The sequence below is a fragment of the Tiliqua scincoides genome, chromosome 6, assembly GCF_035046505.1.
Source record: "Tiliqua scincoides isolate rTilSci1 chromosome 6, rTilSci1.hap2, whole genome shotgun sequence".
Lineage (NCBI taxonomy): Eukaryota > Metazoa > Chordata > Lepidosauria > Squamata > Scincidae > Tiliqua > Tiliqua scincoides.
Genome location: NC_089826.1, coordinates 55,631,622 through 55,651,667, shown reverse-complemented (window position 1 = coordinate 55,651,667; position 20,046 = coordinate 55,631,622). Strand labels below are relative to the sequence as shown.

Genomic DNA, 20,046 nt, shown 5'->3' with positions numbered 1-20,046 from the left:
GCAAAGAAGAGGAAATCTAACTCCAGTATCCTGTACAGCCAGTTAGCTTTTGGCAGCAAGTGTCTTTTTAAACAAAGGCACTAGATTGGGTTGAATGTTCACTTAATAACTTAATCGCATAACAATGGGGATTGGAGAACTTATCCCCATTGTTAAGTGGCGCACACCTGTACAGCCTTCAAATTTAATATTGTGAATATAGCCAGATTTACTCCATCCTAATGTATACATTTACTTTTGTATGTTAAGCACATCCATTTGTACCTGTGCAACAAGCAGAGCTTCCTTAAGCTGACCTCTTGAAGTAAAAAACGTGACAAGCTTCTTCACGTCACCAGTTGCTATGCAGTATGGAATAACACCATCGTTTTCTTCCTGAATTAACTGATCAGCTCTCCTAATGAGAATTTATTTTAAAAATCTCAGTTATTTAGTTTCATTTCAGTTTTTCTTATTATCAGATGTATTTACAGCATATTAGTGGCTTACAGACTTTGTAAAGCTGACATCACTGATGCCTCCTGAGACACCTATGACTCTTCCTAAAAGCATGGTTTTTAAAAATGTACGATTTTTGATTCAATGCGACCTTCACAAAAATTTACAAAGACTTCCAAATAATTGCATTTTATTGTTTAAGTTAGTTATTCTTAATAATTATAAATGCATCACATTTTATCACTGAAGATGTCATTCACAGGATCATTACTGTCTTGCTCTACAAGTACAGTCTCTGCAAACACAGGTGCTACTGTAATCTACAGCTAAAAGCAGGTGGGAAAAGGGAAATTTGGAGATTTAGTTCAGAAAGGCAGCACTGATCCTGCAGTTCTTCTTAACCATACCCCTGATATCTGGGTATAATGAGGCTTTTAAAAGTGATGATTTAGCAACTATTTGTATTCACTCCAGCACTATTTGTTGGTGTGTCTTTTTTTAAAGACTGTGATTCCCCCTTTAGAACAGGAAATAATTTTATTACTTTTGGCCCAAAAACAATTTTGTGAGCTTTTGGGGTTAAAAAGCAATATATAAATATTTTAAGTAAATTAGGGCCCAATCCTATCCAACTTTCCAGCACTGATGTAGCCACAAGTTAAGAGAACAAAAAGCTCCATACCTTGAGGAGGCCTTCATGACTGTCTTGTCCGTCCCGTCCCCCCCACTACAGGATACAGTGCATACCCCACAGGTATGGATGCATCAGTGCTGGCAAGTTGGATAGGATTGGGCCCTAAGTCATGGTTAACACATCCAACCTTTCCTTGGGGTGGTTTTACTACCCCAGAGGTATATTCCTTGCTAAAACTAATGCTGCAACTTTGTTCTGGGTCCATTACATATCTAACATTCAGCCAGTTATCATTCATGATTTATTGTCTGTGAATGAGAATATATCTTTCATAGAATTTTTATCCCAGTGACACTGACAATTCCTAATGGGATAAAGAAACCCAAATGTAATCAAGCTGAGTTTTTTGGGTTTTTTTGTTTTTTGCATTCAAAGTAACCCTGCCAGATACAGTAGTAGTTCAACAACTCTCCTATCAGTGATTAACCACAAGAGACCATTACTCTGCATTTCAGGAAACCTAATCTGCATTTCTAAGCCTCAGGCTTTTGGAAAGACATAAAAGTGCTGCAAGAACCTCTGAAGAGGTTAAATCATTTTTCTCCCCAGTTCAATTTACATTTTTAAAAGGCTGGGCAAACAATGGGTTCTTCAGGCAGGATTGCTGTTAGTTATGTCTGCATAACAATTATGCAGAATGGCTTACTAAATGGCAATAGCAGTACGATACCTTAAAAAATGTTGCTGTGCAACCTTATATGTACATGCTTGTACTAGCCTGTTTTGTAGAAGAAACTGTGAAATTTTGCACCCATTTTCTTTCTACAGGTCTTGTTAGGGTCACTCCCTAACAAGTCACTCATTTTTAGGGTCAAAATGAGTTAGGGTCACTCATTTTTGTTAAAAATCTCTAATCTCAACTTTGGGGTGGTTTTCCTACTACATTTTGTATTTTAAAAAATTGGGGTTATAAACCTATCACAAAAACCATTTGCGGTTTCTCTTTTCAAAACAAATAGTTAAGAATTAAAAGAGATTGGAAGCATTAACCCAAGATGTTCTTAATTATAATAATAACCAGTATTTATATACTGCCTTTCTTGGTCATTGGATTACTCCTTTGACAAGGTGTAAATGACAAGGCATAATACGAGGTGGTTCATATAGGCACAGATCCTAAGATGATGGTAGAATTTTACACTGAAAAAGTTGTCTTCAGAATTACCTACTCTGGCAGCCATAATACAGGCATCAAAGCGCTGTCTGTCTACCTCCAATTTATCTACTGAAAGAAACAATACAGACTTATGGAAAAAAAATTGGGCAACACACACACACACACACACCTGGTCTTACCTTTGCATTAACTTCTTCCAGTATTTCATAGATACCCCTGGTGCAACTGAGAGTGCTTTGTCCCACTAGAACACAGAATGTTTTGCACCTAGTATTATTCCTTCCTTGTACTATGAGGTGACTGTGCCATTCAATCATTTCTGAAAAACAGTCCTAGTCTTATACAATCTATTCCAATTACAAAAAGATAGCTAACAAATTAACAAGTCCTTTCAATTTATAATTTAACATTAATCATATCTGAAAAATTAAGTCAGAAAGGAAGCTGAGCATTTCATTTGCCATTTCTCAGTGTGGCAAGGAATAGAAAAGGGAAATTCCCTTCTCTATTCCCTTCCACATTGAGAACTAGTTATTATTTTGCCAAACATGCATTTCTCAAATACATCTTTTCCAGTAGACAGTACTGGTGGGGCCTTGTTATCTACGGAGGAAACACCTCAGTTTGAGAACCACTACCTTAACCCAAGGAACCATAGGCCAAAACTCCCCAGCAGGATTCAGAAGGTGCCACATTCCCAAGCTGTTTCGCCACATGGGGAGTTGGGTAGGATTGGATTGCCCATAGTTTATTTTAGGTAAGCTGTTTTAAATATACTCAGTTTAGGATGTGCACATACATACATGAATGCATAATCAAGGTTCATAGGTTTGCCTCTGGATTCATTCAAGATTAATTATGAAATACTTTTTTTGCTTTAAAGAAAGTGACTAAACTGGTAACATTGCTACTGTCATTATAAGAAAATAATTGCCACAAATTGCCTCATTACTCTAATTTGATGCAAGAACTTTCCTTTCTATATTTCATAACAAGTATAGCAATGTAGGACAGTTAAAATTGCACTTTAACATACATTCTGAGGCTTTCATGGCCAATATTGCTAATGTTGAGAGGCTTTCAATTGCCAATATTGAGAGGGTAGAGCCTCCATTTGCCTGAAGATTAACATCCACAAGGTCGCCAGTTCGAGGCCACCAGCACCGTGCGACCTTGAAGCAGCTGGCAAGCTGCAGCTGAGCTGTTCCATCTGCTCGGAGCATGGGAGGATGGAGGCCAGAATGTTAAACCAGATCGGAGTGTAACATCTTGAATGTGGTGGTTCTTGAAAGAGAGAACCTTCTTTCAATTTGTAAAAATCCCTGCGTGGATTTAATAAGCCTGCCTATGTAAACCGCCTTGAATAAAGTCTTGAATAAAGACCAAGAAAGGCGGTATATAAATACTGTATATTATTATTATTATTATTATTATTATTATTGTTACAATTAAAATTATGCCGGTTTAATGGCTGTTGTCTATTAAAAACGTGAGTACCTAATGTTTTGCCCACATCTATGGTGGGCATTATCAAAGGTTCTGAGAGCACATAGTTGCACTTCTTTAAAGCAAAGGGGTTTATGCCTTTGATATGCAGTCCTAGTGCATAGATCCATTTAACTGTGTATAAAAACAGTAACTTCAGTATGGAACCCATAGGTATGACAGAGATATAGATGCTTCTGAGGAATATGATTATTCTGCAGAATTATCTGGTAATAATCACACCTGAAAAGAGGTGGATAGAAGTGATCCTTTTCCCCCTCTAAATGACATGCTGACAGACTTTATCAAACAATAATCTAGTAGTTTACCTCCCCAAGTTCCACCATAAGTTCACAATATCTCTGAATCTGTCCTAGTCTTAGATGGATCTCTGCTGCTTCTTTTAGTCTTTCCTCCTTGCTTGGTGCTCCAATTCCACCTCCAAATTTAGACATCTTTACAGTTGTAAGTTCTTGGGCTTTTGACTGATTGGGAGAAAAAGGTACATGAGATCAAAATGTATTTGATAAGCTATATGGTAAGCTTTGATAAAATGCTCAAAACATATGGGGCCCCATCTAGAGGTGCTCTAGCATGGCAGAACTACAGCTACATGATGATTCCAGCTGCCCCCACTTGCTCAAATTATTAGTTGTGTCAGTACTTTATACAATGGTAGCCCATATGGCAGAGGGGGGAGGTGCCCAGTTGTCTAAATTCAGTACCTGCTTCTCCACATGAGCTACAATCTTGTCTCTAACCCCACCCCACCCATGCCCCAAAACAACCTATTATCCACCTAATAGGAAAGATCCTATAGCAGAAACCAGTTCTTGCTTGAAAATTTCCTTCACAAAATAGAAATAATCTGAAATAAGTAATGTACACATCTTGGAGACAACAACACATATTATATGGCTGCCCAAACCCTGGCCCAGGGGCCATTTGTGGCCCTCTGGGCCCCCCAATCCGGCCCGCTGGGAGCCCCCAGTCTCCAATTAGCCTCTGGCTCTCCAGAGATTTACTGGAGGCCACGCTGACCCAACGCAACTACTCGCAGTGCAAGAGCAGATTATTTGACGTCTTGCACGAGCCGCAGACTGAGGGCTTCCTCCGCTGCTTGCTGTTTCATGTCTATGAAGCAGCAGCAGCAGCAACGAAAGGGCCGACCTTGCTTTGCACAAATTCTTTTATAGGCCTTGAGAGAACACAAGACCTTGATTCATTCATATGAGTTCCACCTCTAATATATTCATTTATGTAAATTTATTCAAATTTTAAACAATTTTTTTTCCCCAGCTCCCAACACAGTGTCAGAGAGAGGATGTGACAGTCCTGCCAAAAAGGTTAGGACACCCCTGTCTTAGACAATGCACCTCTGACTTGCAGGAAGTTATATTAAATGTAGGACAAAAAGATCAACCTGTCCTAATTACTATCTATATTATTTTAAACGATTAATAGCAATGGTAAAATGAAACGTTTTTCTTGGTGTATCTGTTTTAAACCTAGATTGGTGCAGTTTTTGTCAAGATAAAGATTTTTTCCAAAATGAAAATTCTTTCTCCAAATTTCTGCTGGAAAATCAGTTCATTTTGCATTATAGAAATGCAAAGCTAAGTGGACACAATATTTGCAAACAGAGTTGTTTTATTCTGCAATTATACTTTTGCACTGTACATCTGATATGGATGAGTTCACATACCATTTATATCTGCTGTATTTATTCTTGTAAGGAGAAATATAGACTAAACAGACGCGTGTGGCCTCTGGGAACCAAGTGCCTCGGGAACTAAGTGCCAGGTAAGGCACAAGAGTTTAGCATCTGGGCGAGGAGAAGGCAAGGAGACCTCTGAGTTTTGGAGAAGGAGAGGAGGAGGAGGAGGAGGTAAGTGTACTCATTCTAACGCTTTGTCTTTCTAACTCCCTGTCTTCTAACCTTAACCTTACCTTTAAAGCAACCTTAAATCAAAATTGAAAGTTAGCACCTAAGGGAGGTACATAGGGCTACTCTGAGCAGGAGCAGAGTCCTACTCGTGAGTAAGAGCAGAGTCCTACTCGTGAGTAAGAGCCCAAGGGTCAGGCATTTAAATCAAAGTTGAAAGTTAGCTGCACCTAAGGTAGCACTTAATCGAAGGAAGGGAGGAGGATAAAGTGGAAAGCAGGTTTTTTCTACTTGTTTAAATTAAACCTATACTTAACCCAGGTTAAACCTAATCTAAGTTAGAACATAACCTAAACAGGTCAGTAAATTGGGACACAGGATCTAGAGAGCAATAAATAATTAAACAAACCCAAATAAAAACTAGCTTGAGGTTACAAAAACAGTCCAGCCTAAGAGAACAGAACTAGGAGGGAAAGGACCTAGGAAGGGCCAATTCCCAACCCATTAAGAGCCCCATTAGGCTAATCCAAGCAGTCCATTCAGGAGCCTGCAGAGTAGGTCACGCCCATCAGCAGCCATTTGCCTTCCTGAGCTTTTGTAAACTCACCTGGGAAGGCCAGCCCCCTTTCAATCAGGAAGGAAGGAGGGGGGAGGAGCCAGCCAGGAGTATAAAGCTAGGCAGGCCATCGCGTGAGGCTCTCTGCAGATGCGTGTGGCCTCTGGGAACCAAGTGCCTCGGGAACTAAGTGCCAGGTAAGGCACAAGAGTTTAGCATCTGGGCGAGTTCAGCAGCAGGGCGAGGAGGCCAGGGCCCCATACACTGCCCTTCCTCTTCCCTTGAGAAAAGGGCTGCTATCCAGTGTACGGTTTTTAAAAGGACCCCTAGATAAAACAACAACAACAACAAAAAAGCTATGCAGTCAGACAGCCAGCAGCAGGGTGGGGGCTATCCAGTGTTCTGCATCGAGTGCCACATGTATGATTATATGCCTCTGGGGCATAAGTCATGGGTGTGTCCTCGATGCAAGGAGCTCCAGGCTCTCAGGGAACGCGTCCGCTCCCTTGAAGCCTTGGTGGCCGACCTGGAGAAGCGCAGGCAGCCAGAGGAGGACCGTGGGGAGACTTCTGGGGACGATCAGGCTTCGTCCCAACCTCAGGCGTGCAGCTCCTCGGCTGCCCGGGTGGGAAGTCTCGGGACTGGAGGACGTCATCCTGGAGAGGAGGGAAACAATCCCCTAGGGGGGATCCCTTCTCCAGGGGATGGGCCCGTATCCGAGCGCACTCGGGATACTCCTCGGCGGGAGGGGGGTCGGGGGCTTCTTGTAGTGGGGGATTCGATTATTAGAAACATAGAGAGGGGGGTTTGCGACGGATGTGAGGACCGCATGGTGACTTGCCTGCCTGGTGCGAAGGTTGCGGACATCACTTCTCGTCTAGACAGGCTGGTAGACAGTGCTGGGGGAGAGGTAGCGGCTGTGGTGCATGTCAGCACCAACGATGTGGGCAAGTGTAGCTGGGAGGTCCTGGAGGCCAAATTTAGGCTTTTAGGCAGGAAGCTGAAAGCCAGGACCTCAAAGGTAGCGTTCTCTGAAGTGCTACCTGTTCCACGCGCAGGGCCAGCTAGGCAGGCGGAGATCAGGGGTCTCAATGCGTGGATGAGACGGTGGTGTAGGGAGGAGGGGTTTTGATTCGTTAGGCACTGGGGAACGTTTTGGGACAAGCGGGGCCTGTACAAGAGGGACGGGCTCCATTTGAACCAGAATGGAACCAGACTGCTGGCGCATAACATTAAAAAGGTGGCAGAGCAGCTTTTAAACTGATCCCTGGGGGAAGGCCGACAGGAGCCGAGGGGCATCCTGTTCGGGACTCCTCATCCCTATGGGATGAGGATGGGGAGGTTAGAGAACAACAAGACAAAGGCAGGGTAGGAGAAGAAATTGGGAAAGGTAGGGTGATGGGATGTGATAGACGGTTTGGCACAATGAGAGGATGCGGGGACAAAGGAGCAAATAAGCAGCCCATCCTGGGGCATTCCGTGTATAAATGCTTTTATGCGAATGCCCGAAGTCTACGAGCAAAGGTAGGAGAACTGGAATGTCTGGTGACAAGGGAAAATATTGACATAGTGGGCATAACGGAAACCTGGTGGAATGCGGAGAATCAGTGGGATACCGCAATCCCGGGCAATAAACTCTACAGGAGGGACAGGCAGGGGCGTGTTGGAGGTGGGGTGGCCCTTTATGTTAAGGAAGGGATAGAATCCAGCAAAGTAGAGATTGAAGGTGGGTCCGACTCCACCGTAGAATCTCTGTGGGTTAAATTACCAGGCTTGTGCAGCGATGTAATACTGGGGGTGTGCTATCGTCCTCCAGACCAGAAATCGGATGGGGACCTTGAAATGAGGAAACAGATCAGGGAGGTGACAAGGAGGGACAGGGTTGTAATCATGGGGGACTTCAATTATCCTCATATTGACTGGGTCAATTTGTGTTCTGGTCACGATAAGGAAACCGGATTTCTTGACGTGCTAAATGACTGTGGCTTAGATCAGCTAGTCACGGAGCCCACCAGAGGACAGGTGACTCTGGATTTAATTTTGTGCGGTTCGCAGGACCTGGTTAGAGATGTAAACGTTACTGAGCCATTGGGGAACAGTGATCATGCTGCGATCCGTTTTGACGTGCACGCTGGGGGAAGAATACCAGGCAAATCTCTAACAAAAACCCTTGACTTCCGACGGGCGGACTTCCCTCAAATGAGGAGGCTGGTTAGAAGGAGGTTGAAAGGGAGGGTAAAAAGAGTCCAGTCTCTCCAGAGTGCATGGAGGCTGCTTAAAACAACAGTAATAGAGGCCCAGCAGAGGTGTATACCGCAAAGAAAGAAGGGTTCCACTAAATCCAGGAGAGTGCCCGCATGGCTAACCAGCCAAGTTAGAGAGGCTGTGAAGGGCAAGGAAGCTTCCTTCCGTAAATGGAAGTCTTGCCCTAATGAAGAGAATAAAAAGGAACATAAACTGTGGCAAAAGAAATGTAAGAAGGTGATAGGGGAGGCCAAGCGAGACTATGAGGAACGCATGGCCAGCAACATTAAGGGGAATAATAAAAGCTTCTTCAAATATGTTAGAAGCAGGAAACCCGCCAGAGAAGCGGTTGGCCCTCTGGATGGTGAGGGAGGGAAAGGGGAGATAAAAGGAGACTTAGAGATGGCAGAGAAATTAAATGAGTTCTTTGCATCTGTCTTCACGGCAGAAGACCTCGGGCAGATACCGCTGCCCGAACGGCCCCTCCTAACCGAGGAGTTAAGTCAGATAGAGGTTAAAAGACAAGATGTTTCAGACCTCATTGATAAATTAAAGATCAATAAGTCACCGGACCCTGATGGCATACACCCAAGGGTTATTAAGGAATTGAAGAATGAAGTTGCAGATCTCTTGACTAAGGTATGCAATTTGTCCCTCAAAACGGCCACAGTGCCAGAAGATTGGAGGATAGCAAATGTCACGCCTATTTTTAAAAAGGGAAAGAGGGGGGACCCGGGAAACTATAGGCCGGTCAGCCTAACATCCATACCGGGTAAGATGGTGGAATGCCTCATCAAAGATAGGATCTCAAAACACATAGACGAACAGGCCTTGCTGAGGGAGAGTCAGCATGGCTTCTGTAAGGGTAAGTCTTGCCTCACAAACCTTATAGAATTCTTTGAAAAGGTCAACAGGCATGTGGATGCGGGAGAACCCGTGGACATTATATATCTGGACTTTCAGAAGGCATTTGACACGGTCCCTCACCAAAGGCTACTGAAAAAACTCCACAGTCAGGGAATTAGAGGACAGGTCCTCTCGTGGATTGAGAACTGGTTGGAGGCCAGGAAGCAGAGAGTGGGTGTCAATGGGCAATTTTCTCAATGGAGAGAGGTGAAAAGCGGTGTGCCCCAAGGATCTGTCCTGGGATCGGTGCTTTTCAACCTCTTCATAAATGACCTGGAGACAGGGTTGAGCAGTGAAGTGGCTAAGTTTGCAGACGACACCAAACTTTTCCGAGTGGTAAAGACCAGAAGTGATTGTGAAGAGCTCCAGAAGGATCTCTCCAGACTGGCAGAATGGGCAGCAAAATGGCAGATGCGCTTCAATGTCAGTAAGTGTAAAGTCATGCACATTGGGGCAAAAAATCAAAACTTTAGATATAGGCTGATGGGTTCTGAGCTGTCTGTGACAGATCAGGAGAGAGATCTTGGGGTGGTGGTGGACAGGTCGATGAAAGTGTCGACCCAATGTGCGGTGGCAGTGAAGAAGGCCAATTCTATGCTTGGGATCATTAGGAAGGGTATTGAGAACAAAACGGTTAGTATTATAATGCCGTTGTACAAATCTATGGTAAGGCCACACCTGGAGTATTGTGTCCAGTTCTGGTCGCCGCATCTCAAAAAAGACATAGTGGAAATGGAAAAGGTGCAAAAGAGAGCGACTAAGATGATTACGGGGCTGGGGCACCTTCCTTATGAGGAAAGGCTACGGCGTTTGGGCCTCTTCAGCCTAGAAAAGAGACGCTTGAGGGGGGACATGATTGAGACATACAAAATTATGCAGGGGATGGACAGAGTGGATAGGGAGATGCTCTTTACACTCTCACATAATACCAGAACCAGGGGACATCCACTAAAATTGAGTGTTGGGCGGGTTAGGACAGACAAAAGAAAATATTTCTTTACTCAGCGTGTGGTCAGTCTGTGGAACTCCTTGCCACAGGATGTGGTGCTGGCGTCTAGCCTAGACGCCTTTAAAAGGGGATTGGACGAGTTTCTGGAGGAAAAATCCATTATGGGGTACAAGCCATTATGTGTATGCGCAACCTCCTGATTTTAGGAATGGGTTAAGTCAGAATGCCAGATGTAGGGGAGGGCACCAGGATGAGGTCTCTTGTTATCTGGTGTGCTCCCTGGGGCATTTGGTGGGCCGCTGTGAGATACAGGAAGCTGGACTAGATGGGCCTATGGCCTGATCCAGTGGGGCTGTTCTTATGTTCTTATGTTATGTTAATAAAACATAAACTAAACAGACAAGTCCATATTGATTGGTCAAAAAGCAGTGGTTCTTAATCTTTTGGAGCCTGAGGCAAAAACTGGAATTGAGGACCACATGTGGCTATGAGTTGTCTGGTCTCCGACCTCTCTGGTGGTCCATCGCCTGAGCAGTCTCCCACGGACTATCAAAGAGGATGGAGAATGGATCACCCATAGCCACAGTTGACACTTCAGTGGCTATGGCTGCAGGCAGTCCATTGGTCCATGGGAGATTTCTTACTTGGCGAGACACTAGAAACGATCAAAGGCAATTTTTTCCCCTGAGACCTCATGGACCACTTCTCAGGGTCTCACCCTGGTTAGCAGTCGGTGGCCTAAAGCATTTCTGAGAAAATAAAAGTATTTTGCACACACACAAAAAGAACAGTTTCACCCAAAAGATTTATTCCCATGAATATATTTTTGCAAATGCAGGGACTGTATGGTTTCTTGTCAAATATAGATTCTCCCCACATAATAACATAATAGGTGTCTTATCTGGTAAAGCAACCATTTCTCATTTTTTTGGGAACCTAGAAAGCTTAGAAGATATAAAAAATAAAGAATATTTAACTTACCATTTTAAATCTAACCATATGCTTCATGTGCATAATTCCTTTGCAATAATTCTGTGGAAGCAAGCTATCATCTTGGCCTTTTATTACAGCAACTAGGTCCCATAAGTTTTTACTGCCTCCTGGGGGCTGAATGAAAATGGAACACAACAAACTTTGTTTAAGCAGTACTGGATCCAAGGCTGCAATAAATGTATTGATAGTTATTAATCAGTGCAAAAGTAAAGGAAGAACAGGTACCTGTAGTTTCAAAAGTAAACAACTTAACCCTAGGCTCACCCTCTGAGCTGTGGCCCTGATCCAATGCATCTCCTCAGCTGCTTTTTGGGGGAAAAGAGAGAGAGAGAGAGATACACATGGGGAGTTCCAATCATATCTACCTCGGTTCTGAGACAACAGAGAGGGGGGAAAACCTCTGACATTCAGGAGAGCCAATTAAGTGAGGAGATGATGGTGGGTCAGAATGACCATAGCTCAGTGGTATAACACATGCACAAAGTTCCACATTTTCTGTGCACAAAGTCCCAGATTCAATCTCCTGCATCTCCAGGTAAGGCAAGGAAAGAGCCCCATCTGAAACCCTGGAGAGTTACTACCTGACAATGTAAATAATACTCAGCAAGATGGATCAATGCAAAGGAAGTTTCCTACATTCATCTCTCCTTTTAAAAAGGGTTTGAACTGGCTGAATATTTCATTGTACACTCCAAATCCCATAATGTATTGAGCAAACTGCAAATTAACAAGTTAATACTGAATCAGGAGAGAAATTCTGGACTCTTTATGCATTCACTACTTACACTTGTATGATTGAGTAGCATTCATATGGTTGAATAAGTCTTATAATTTGATCTTCTATTTAAACTATGGCTTCAACCCTAAGCAGGCATAAAACTGCGTAGTAAATCAGTAAACAGACGGCCCTTGGTATCTGTGGGTTCAGTACCCATGGATTTGAATATCCGTGTTCTTGGCCGAAAAACAGAAGTCATGCTTTTTGGCTCGCCAAAGAAAGGCCTTAGAAAAGCCTTCTGAGGGTCGGGGAGGCCGTAGGTGGTCTCCCTGTCCCTCAGAAGGCCCTCCAGACCTGATCAGAGCACAGCTCCAGTTCAGAGGGTTTGGGTCTCCCGAAATCAGTGGAAGTGAACATCTGCAGATTTTGGTAGCAAATTAGCTCAGCAGTTCTCAAACTCACAGGGAGTTTGAGCCCCGCTGTAAGTTCTTGCAGGGGAGGGGGGAGGCAGCGACGTGATGGCTTTGGAGGGGCACAGGGGCTTGGTGAGGCTTACCATAGTGTATAGCAGCCTCCCAGGGGTAAGGGGAGCTCTGCGCAAGCCTCCGCAGGGCTCCCCAACATGCAGAGACAGGCAAAATAACCATCACAACCCACTTCTGGTTTTGCAATCACAAACCAGAAGTAGGTTGCGATAGTTATTTGTATAAGTGGTTTTGATGTTATCTCAAGGTGGGATGAAGCACCAGATTTTCCAGAGGGGAATGTGGTCCTTCTCAGCGCTACCCTGGAGATTGCTATGAAGTGTAATGATGTCCTAGATAAAAATACTGCAGGGAGAAGGAGAGATGCACAAAATAGGCAGATTATACACTTAAAAGTAAATTGGTAGTTCTTCAAGTTAATGGCAAATGTTGCAATGTCACGTATCTAATGGCTCAGATAAGTTTAGATACACTTTTATTGAATTTAATGAACAAAAAAGAAAAAGAGCATTCCACTGTAAAATAACAAAATTGAAGTCCGTTTGTCTCATTTACATCCTGGCTAATTACACAGGCCAACACACATTTTGCTTCCTTAAACGTTACACCAATTCCTGGGTATATTTGGGGTGCTGATTCAAAAAATGGCATCACGTCTAGTTTTGGAGATATAGTATAGCCTCATTAGTGAATGGTTCAAGCAGCTTCCTCATGAGGAAGCCATGGTGTAGGCTTCCTCATGAGGAAGCTGCTTGAACCATTCACTAATGAGGCTATACTATATCTTCAACTAGACATGATAGGGCAAAACGGACGCCATTTTTGGAATCGGCACCCCAAATTCATATCAAACCACCATAAAGTTTGGGAAAAACTTTTATGACCCTCAATTTTGTAGGCCTGTGTTATTTATGTTTTATTTACGTTTATTTAATTATTTAAATAAAATGACTCAATGAGATTTGAGATTACTATTGTATATAACCATATCATCTATGCATTCATTTTTCACTGTTAATACTTACTGATAAACATTCTGAAAACCATCTGAGCTTTCTCCCTCGAGCATCACCCATCAATTTGTCTACTTCTTGTTTGATATCTCTGGATACTTTCCCACATAGCAAAGGAGAAGCACCCACTTCCACAGCACGATCTATTAAAAACAAATGTTTCATTTATGCAACTTAAAAGAGTTAATATGACAGAAAAGAAAAGATCATAAAATAGCACACCAAAGCAAGGTTCTATTGACTTTTTGGACTGCCACAGAGATCTCGTGGTAAACCACCAGGTTAAATTTCTACTCTCAATATGATTGTTCTGCTGGTACAATTATTTTGAACCTTTCCTATGTCTAGTTCTATCAGAGTTTCTTTCCATTTGTGGGGAACTGGAAATGGGAAAAAGTAAAGGATGAATGCATATTGGAATATGCACCTAAACATAGGTTATCTGTCTTACTATGAAAGGCATAAACATTCCTGTCTGCCAATGTGAAGCTACTCACAAAACATGTGAAAGTCATGGAACCAAAGTTCAAACAAGGCAAAGCCTGCATATAGGCAAACCTCAATGTGCAATTAATGCAAACAAATGAGCATGGATTGAGTAGTTTTGAGTTTGTAAATGGTATTTTTCAGGATGGCCTATGTATGTGTGCCTCCAATTCTACCTTCTCAAATTGTGCATTGGCTCCTACATCAAGGGAACAAAGTAAAAGAGAATGGAAGTTAGCCAGCAATATTGTGCTTGTGCTTTCACATAAAAAAATGTTATCATGCATCTTCAGCTTACTACTATAATGCACATGAACATCAAATGCTAATATTTTTTGGGGGGGAGGGGGATACGAATCTCACACACAAGAAAGTGGTTGTATAAGAACAGATATCTAAAACATTCCACAGCTTCTTATGGATATGCAAGAACATGACAAGGCAAAATGGGGAGCAAAACACTATTTGGAAATAAAAGGGCAGTTCTGCACATCCCCAATCCATGCATATTTACCCACCAATATTTCCAATAATTTCATCCCATGATCTGTCTGCCAAGATATGAAGTTGGAGAGGATTTATCAGTGGTGTTAAAGACCAAAGTCTCACAGTGGAATCTCGTGAACAAGAAGCCATAGTGAAGGGACGACTAGGATGACATGTTAATCCTAAAAAGAAAAATATTTTAATAGGCTAGTTTTAAATTGCAGATCAAAATTTATAAGTAGGTAAGGACACTGAAAATATATAGTATCACGCACTTAAATATATTACCATAGACATCGGCACCGTGATCATACACTGTGTCCAGACAGGTTCCATCTCTTGTATCCCATACTTTGATTGTATAATCCCAGCTGCCTGATATCAGCAAATAAGGTATTTCTGTATTCCACAACAGTCCCCGTACTGGTGCTGTATGCCCATTAAGAACATTTATACAAGCATCTTGTGTATAATCCCATACTCTAACAGTGCTGTATGAAGGAAGTGAAAGACATTTACCACCAACATTTGTTCATCCATAAGACAAAAACTTTACATGTAGCATTTCCCAAAACTTCAATGCAACACATCCGAAGAATACCTTGCACAAAATCATAACATCATAGTTCTCAGCTACAGGCACCTTGACTGACAATTAAATCAATGGAACCTAACGGAGTTTGTGACCAAACTTTTTTACAATATAATTCAAAACCAATCACCAAGACTACCTTCTAGGTATGACTGATACACTGGATTCCTAAGCTGCACAAGATCACACACTGGCATAGAGTCAATTGAAGCACTTAATTTCTAGTCGGGAGCTGTCTGTCACAGAATTCATCTAGTAACTGGGACATCAGTCAACTGTTGTATACAGATAAGATCAAATAATGAGCACAGTCCATACTCTAAAGGAAAATCTCCCACTAATTGTATTAGTTTTAACCCACACACAACTACTATAACTTCAGCCCAAATATGCTCACCCATCATCAGAACCACTACAGAGGATTCCTTCTCTCAGAGGAGACCATCTTACATGAAACACCTTTGCTGTATGCCCACTGAATACCTTCAGCGGTTGATCAGAACTAGTTGCTAAGTAATAGACACGAACATTTTTATCTTCACATCCTGTGGCTATCATATCTCTGCAAAAGGAGAACAAGAGTCAGTAGAACATTATGATTTAACCCTTTCACTGCTTCTTCACTCCAGACATCTAATGGTAGAAATTAATGACTTGAGGTCAAATCCTATCCAATTTTCCAGCACCAGTGCAGCCCTCTCAACAGGGCATGCTCTGTATCCTGCGGAGTGGGCGGGGAGCGATCATGGAGGCCTCCTCCAAGTAATAAAACATTTGTTCCCTTTCCTCAAGGCTGTGTTGCGGCTGCACCAGCACTGGAAAGCTGGATAGGATCAGGCCCTTAATCTGCTATCAATTCAGCTGTACCTCTGTTATTTGTAAGAGACAGTGTTAACTTATGTGGTATTCGTCATGCTGTTAACAGTTATCAGACATTAACATCAGAGGAAGAAATTAATTAGGGCAGAATTCTTCATCTTCCTAATCTCTCCTATCAAGTAAAATATTTTTCAGGGAATCATTCATACAAACCCTTTGTGATGACAAGAGGTCAAAGTGGAGTAGGGACCACAATCTTATTTACTCGTTGTTTCGATGCAAGCAATATTACTCTAATTTGCATTTTCCTTCAAAGTTTTACTTTATTTTATTGCTCATCAATTATGTTACTGAATACTTATCTCTCTTTTTTTGTACACTAGAACATATGCATGATACTGGTATATAATTCTCTATAGCACCAACAATTATCCTGCATATTAAGTCCAAGTCAAATGTGCTGGGTATTACTGCATTCTAAACAAATAGTTTGCTGAATAAGTCTCAAATGCAGTGTAGTTTATTATTTAGCTTGTTGGGAACTACTTTCCCAAGTGCAGAACCAATTACACCCATTACTTGCTGAAAGTGGGATCCAAACCTATTTTTGTGTTACAGTATGCTGGATTTCAGGATAATTGTTTAGGGCACTTGTGAGTCCAGGGAGTGTCTGAAAACCCCCAAGCTCCAACAGTTTCTGGTTCTATTTTAGACACTAAGCAATTGTTTTGTTGAGTTCATTGTATGGCTGACTGGCAGCCAACTAAACATGGAATCTGGTTTGCAAATAACTAAATTATTTAAAAATAATCATCTTCTTGACCAATTCACCAAGACCACAATAGCAAGCTTTTCCTACTGCACCTTTTCCCTCTTTGATTACTGGATCATTCCAGCATTAACTCCATATGTGGATCTGTGTCAAAATGCAGATACAACAAACAAGTCTTCCTGGTAGTCTCAATAATGAAACTAAAAATGTGTGGATCTTAGATATAACTGAAGCCATTCAAAGGACGACTGTGCTATCTATGGACAGCATAATCTGGAACAGATTGTCTTTTTATTAAGCTAGATCCAGACTAAAAGCTTATATCACATTAACTTCATTTGTTATAGAGCAAGCTTGCTGTGACCTTTATTACTCCTTGGGTCTTTATGAGGCAAATTTTACTAGACGGCTTTATAGAATAGCTACTCACTTGTTGTTTTGACTCCAGTCACAACCAAACACTGCAGCTGGATGTTTGTACTTGTGAAGAATTTTGCCATCAATGGTTCGAATAATACTGAATAAATTGCAATATGGAAACATAAGTCAGAGGCTTGCAAAAATCTTTTTTTTTAGTGTCAGAAGTATTATGTGATTTTACTTTAACTACTTATGAAAAATATGAGAACACAAAAGAGGACCCATACCATCAATTACAGAAAACAAAAAATTCTACTTTAAAAAGGTACAATAAAAGTTTAATAGTTTTTGGTATTATGATATGAGAATGACTTTTCATTAAGAAACTAAAAACTTACTAGTCCATGAATAAAACATGAACTGATAAAAAACCACACTTCTGTCATTTACTGGAGCATGTAACTCTTAATTCACATTTTTTTCAGGTAAAAAAATACATGAACATTTATATAGCAAATAGTAAAGTTGCCTTCAATAGACACTCACCAGAATCCATCACCACTGCAAGTTGCTATCCTTTTGGAATCTTTATGACTCCATGCAATGCAGAAGATACCATTTTTTCCATGCTTCAAAAAATGCAAAATGCCTATCAATAAGAAATAATTCACCCCTTTTTCTATTATTTATACAAGTTACTGTGACAGTTCCATTTCAAGATTTGTTATAATCAGTCTTTGAGACTGATCTTGGAATTGAAAACACCTTCTTCATCCTGCTAGACGACCTGAGCTGAGAGATGGACGGAGAAGTGAAAAGCTGTCAATTCTCCTGAACATCTCAGCTGTTGCCCAATATGTTTGTTGTGCTTGGTGCAAGCCTGACAAACAACCCAGAGCAATCTCATGATGCTCTTGCTCAGGTTGACAGCAAGAGAGCAACAGGTTTCACAGGTTTTGGGATAAATGGCCAAACTTTGGTTCACTGGAACAATGTTCTCCCCCCCACCCCACACACACACACACACACACTTGGCTGTTTGTGAGTAGCCCATAGAAATTTCAACACTCAGTCACACCTTGCTCCATCCTAGTCAGACCAGTAAACAATGCCAGATCCTGGGAATGTCCTAGCTCCAAGATAAACAGGACCATTTGCGGAGACAAAATTGTGCCTTTGACCTCTGGTTTCCCCTCACCAACTTCACTGGGAATTCAGTCAAGAGTCCCTTATTCTAATCAAGACACAGATTTCCTGAGCAATTAAGAAGCACCCAGCTGTACCCATCCCAAAGTGTAACACAATAAGAAATTGTTATTTCCACCAGGGAGAAGTGATTGGAAATACAGGCATGTCTCCTTATTCACAGGGTTCCATTCTGGAACCCCCTGCAGATATCTAAAACCATGGATATAGGCAAATGCCTGTCTCTGTGGTCTGGAGGCTGCCACCCCTAAAAGATGAGGGGAGCTCCTCTAGGACTTCCCTGGGCCTCCCAATGCCTTATAAGGCATTAAAAAAATCACTTCCGGTTTCTCCATGAAACTGGAAGTCACATGTTTTGAGCTACACAGCTCAGACTGAGCCTGGCAGAGGCTGGGAACAGATATCCTTGACCTCTGCTGAGCTCGAACTTCCCTCACCCCTGGAGGGGGCGCAGGCTAGGTGTGTACAATGGAGGGGCAGACCCGATCCGCAGATAACTGAATCTGTCGATATGAGATCCAAAGATATGAGCCCCTGTACATCGTGGTGATACATCAAGAACTATCTCTGAACAAAAGTTTCTATAAAAGGTCTGGTTAAAATCTTACCTTGCCAGTAATATGAATCTATGCCAGCAGGGATTGTGTCATAAGCATGTTGACGCCACAAAGTTATTCTCAAGGAGGGCAATGCTTTTTTTTTTTTAATGGGGATTCTCAACACACACACAAAACAAAAAACTGGAGAGGCACTTTTGGCAACTGGACCAAAAAAGAGTGCCCTCTTTTAGTGCTAGTTTTCACTGCAGCTTTGTTTTTAGGTTTAATTACTCTTTGGAAAACAACCTACTACTACACTTATTGACTGAAAGTTTCAATAGACAGACATTAGTGGGAGCTAAAATCTCATTTATAAAGTACTCAAAATACTCAATCTTACCTCACTGAAACGGGTTATAATTTTGCCTCGTGGGACATCCCAAATGAAACCACCATTCCTGGAAGTTGCACCAGCTATGCAATTCAAGTCTCCTTTTTAAAAAAAAGTTAACTGAATCAATAGGTTTAGAAGATTATATTATATATTATAATAATTATAATATTATATATTTATAATATATATAAAAGATTATATATTATCCTTCTTTTCCTATCCTAAAGGCTCAGAACAGATAACATGATTTTAAAACAGGTGCTCCAGAGCTATAAGGCCAGTCCTTAAAGGCAGACTCCCTTTCCAACCCCAAACACCTATTTTCTCTCAGAAAAACTTTCTTAGATCATTTTCACTGAAGATTTGGGAAGAAAGGAAGACCTCCGCATTCCATTCTAAAGGTGATCAATTTCTGCTGTGCTTTTAAGACTAATTATTAGGGGTCATGTCAGAGATGAGCCAGATTAGGCACCAAGTGGGAGCTCACCTGGCCAGGCCAATTCCTAAACAACCTGCATCAGTGGCAGCATCCAATGCACTATTGGCAGATGGATAGGGTGCCACTGGGGGTCCAGCACTGCTTTTGTTGCCCAGGGTCCCCAGCAGATCAGGGAAAGATCACAAACCATCTTCCTTATTTATATTTATGCAAAACAGAGACCATTGCCACAGCATTTTCACTTAACTTACAAACACTGAGGTGTACAGCTAAAAATACTCAAAATTCTAAAAGGTTACAAATCTAATACAAATCTACACTGAATTATTCAATCTATATGATACAAGACAAGTACATTTTTTATCTTATTGTTTGTTGCACATGTTACAGTGGTGTGCAGTTTTACTTATCCGGCTACTACTAGTTATTTTTAAGAATAATTATATGCCGCTTTTCAACAGGACTAGTTT

The 20,046-nt window shown here is 41.7% G+C and overlaps 1 protein-coding gene across 4 annotated transcripts in view; it reads right to left on the bottom strand.

The window, feature by feature from the left end:
- Window positions 1-20,046, bottom strand: part of WDR17 (WD repeat domain 17) — a 63,611-nt gene that overhangs the window by 23,309 nt on the left and 20,256 nt on the right. For 2 of the 4 annotated variants that reach the window (XM_066631900.1, XM_066631901.1), the window contains exons 8-18: window positions 19,144-19,235; window positions 17,545-17,627; window positions 17,069-17,155; window positions 15,445-15,609; window positions 14,744-14,946; window positions 14,488-14,637; window positions 13,496-13,626; window positions 11,256-11,381; window positions 4,064-4,219; window positions 2,429-2,493; window positions 265-397 (exon numbers count right to left, since the gene is read on the bottom strand). In XM_066631900.1, the coding sequence (XP_066487997.1) occupies window positions 265-397; window positions 2,429-2,493; window positions 4,064-4,219; window positions 11,256-11,381; window positions 13,496-13,626; window positions 14,488-14,637; window positions 14,744-14,946; window positions 15,445-15,609; window positions 17,069-17,155; window positions 17,545-17,627; window positions 19,144-19,235 (1,391 nt within the window). The remainder of the gene's footprint in view (window positions 1-264; window positions 398-2,428; window positions 2,494-4,063; window positions 4,220-11,255; window positions 11,382-13,495; window positions 13,627-14,487; window positions 14,638-14,743; window positions 14,947-15,444; window positions 15,610-17,068; window positions 17,156-17,544; window positions 17,628-19,143; window positions 19,236-20,046) is intronic. The other 2 variants (XM_066631903.1, XM_066631902.1) reach the window with 1 other exon arrangement.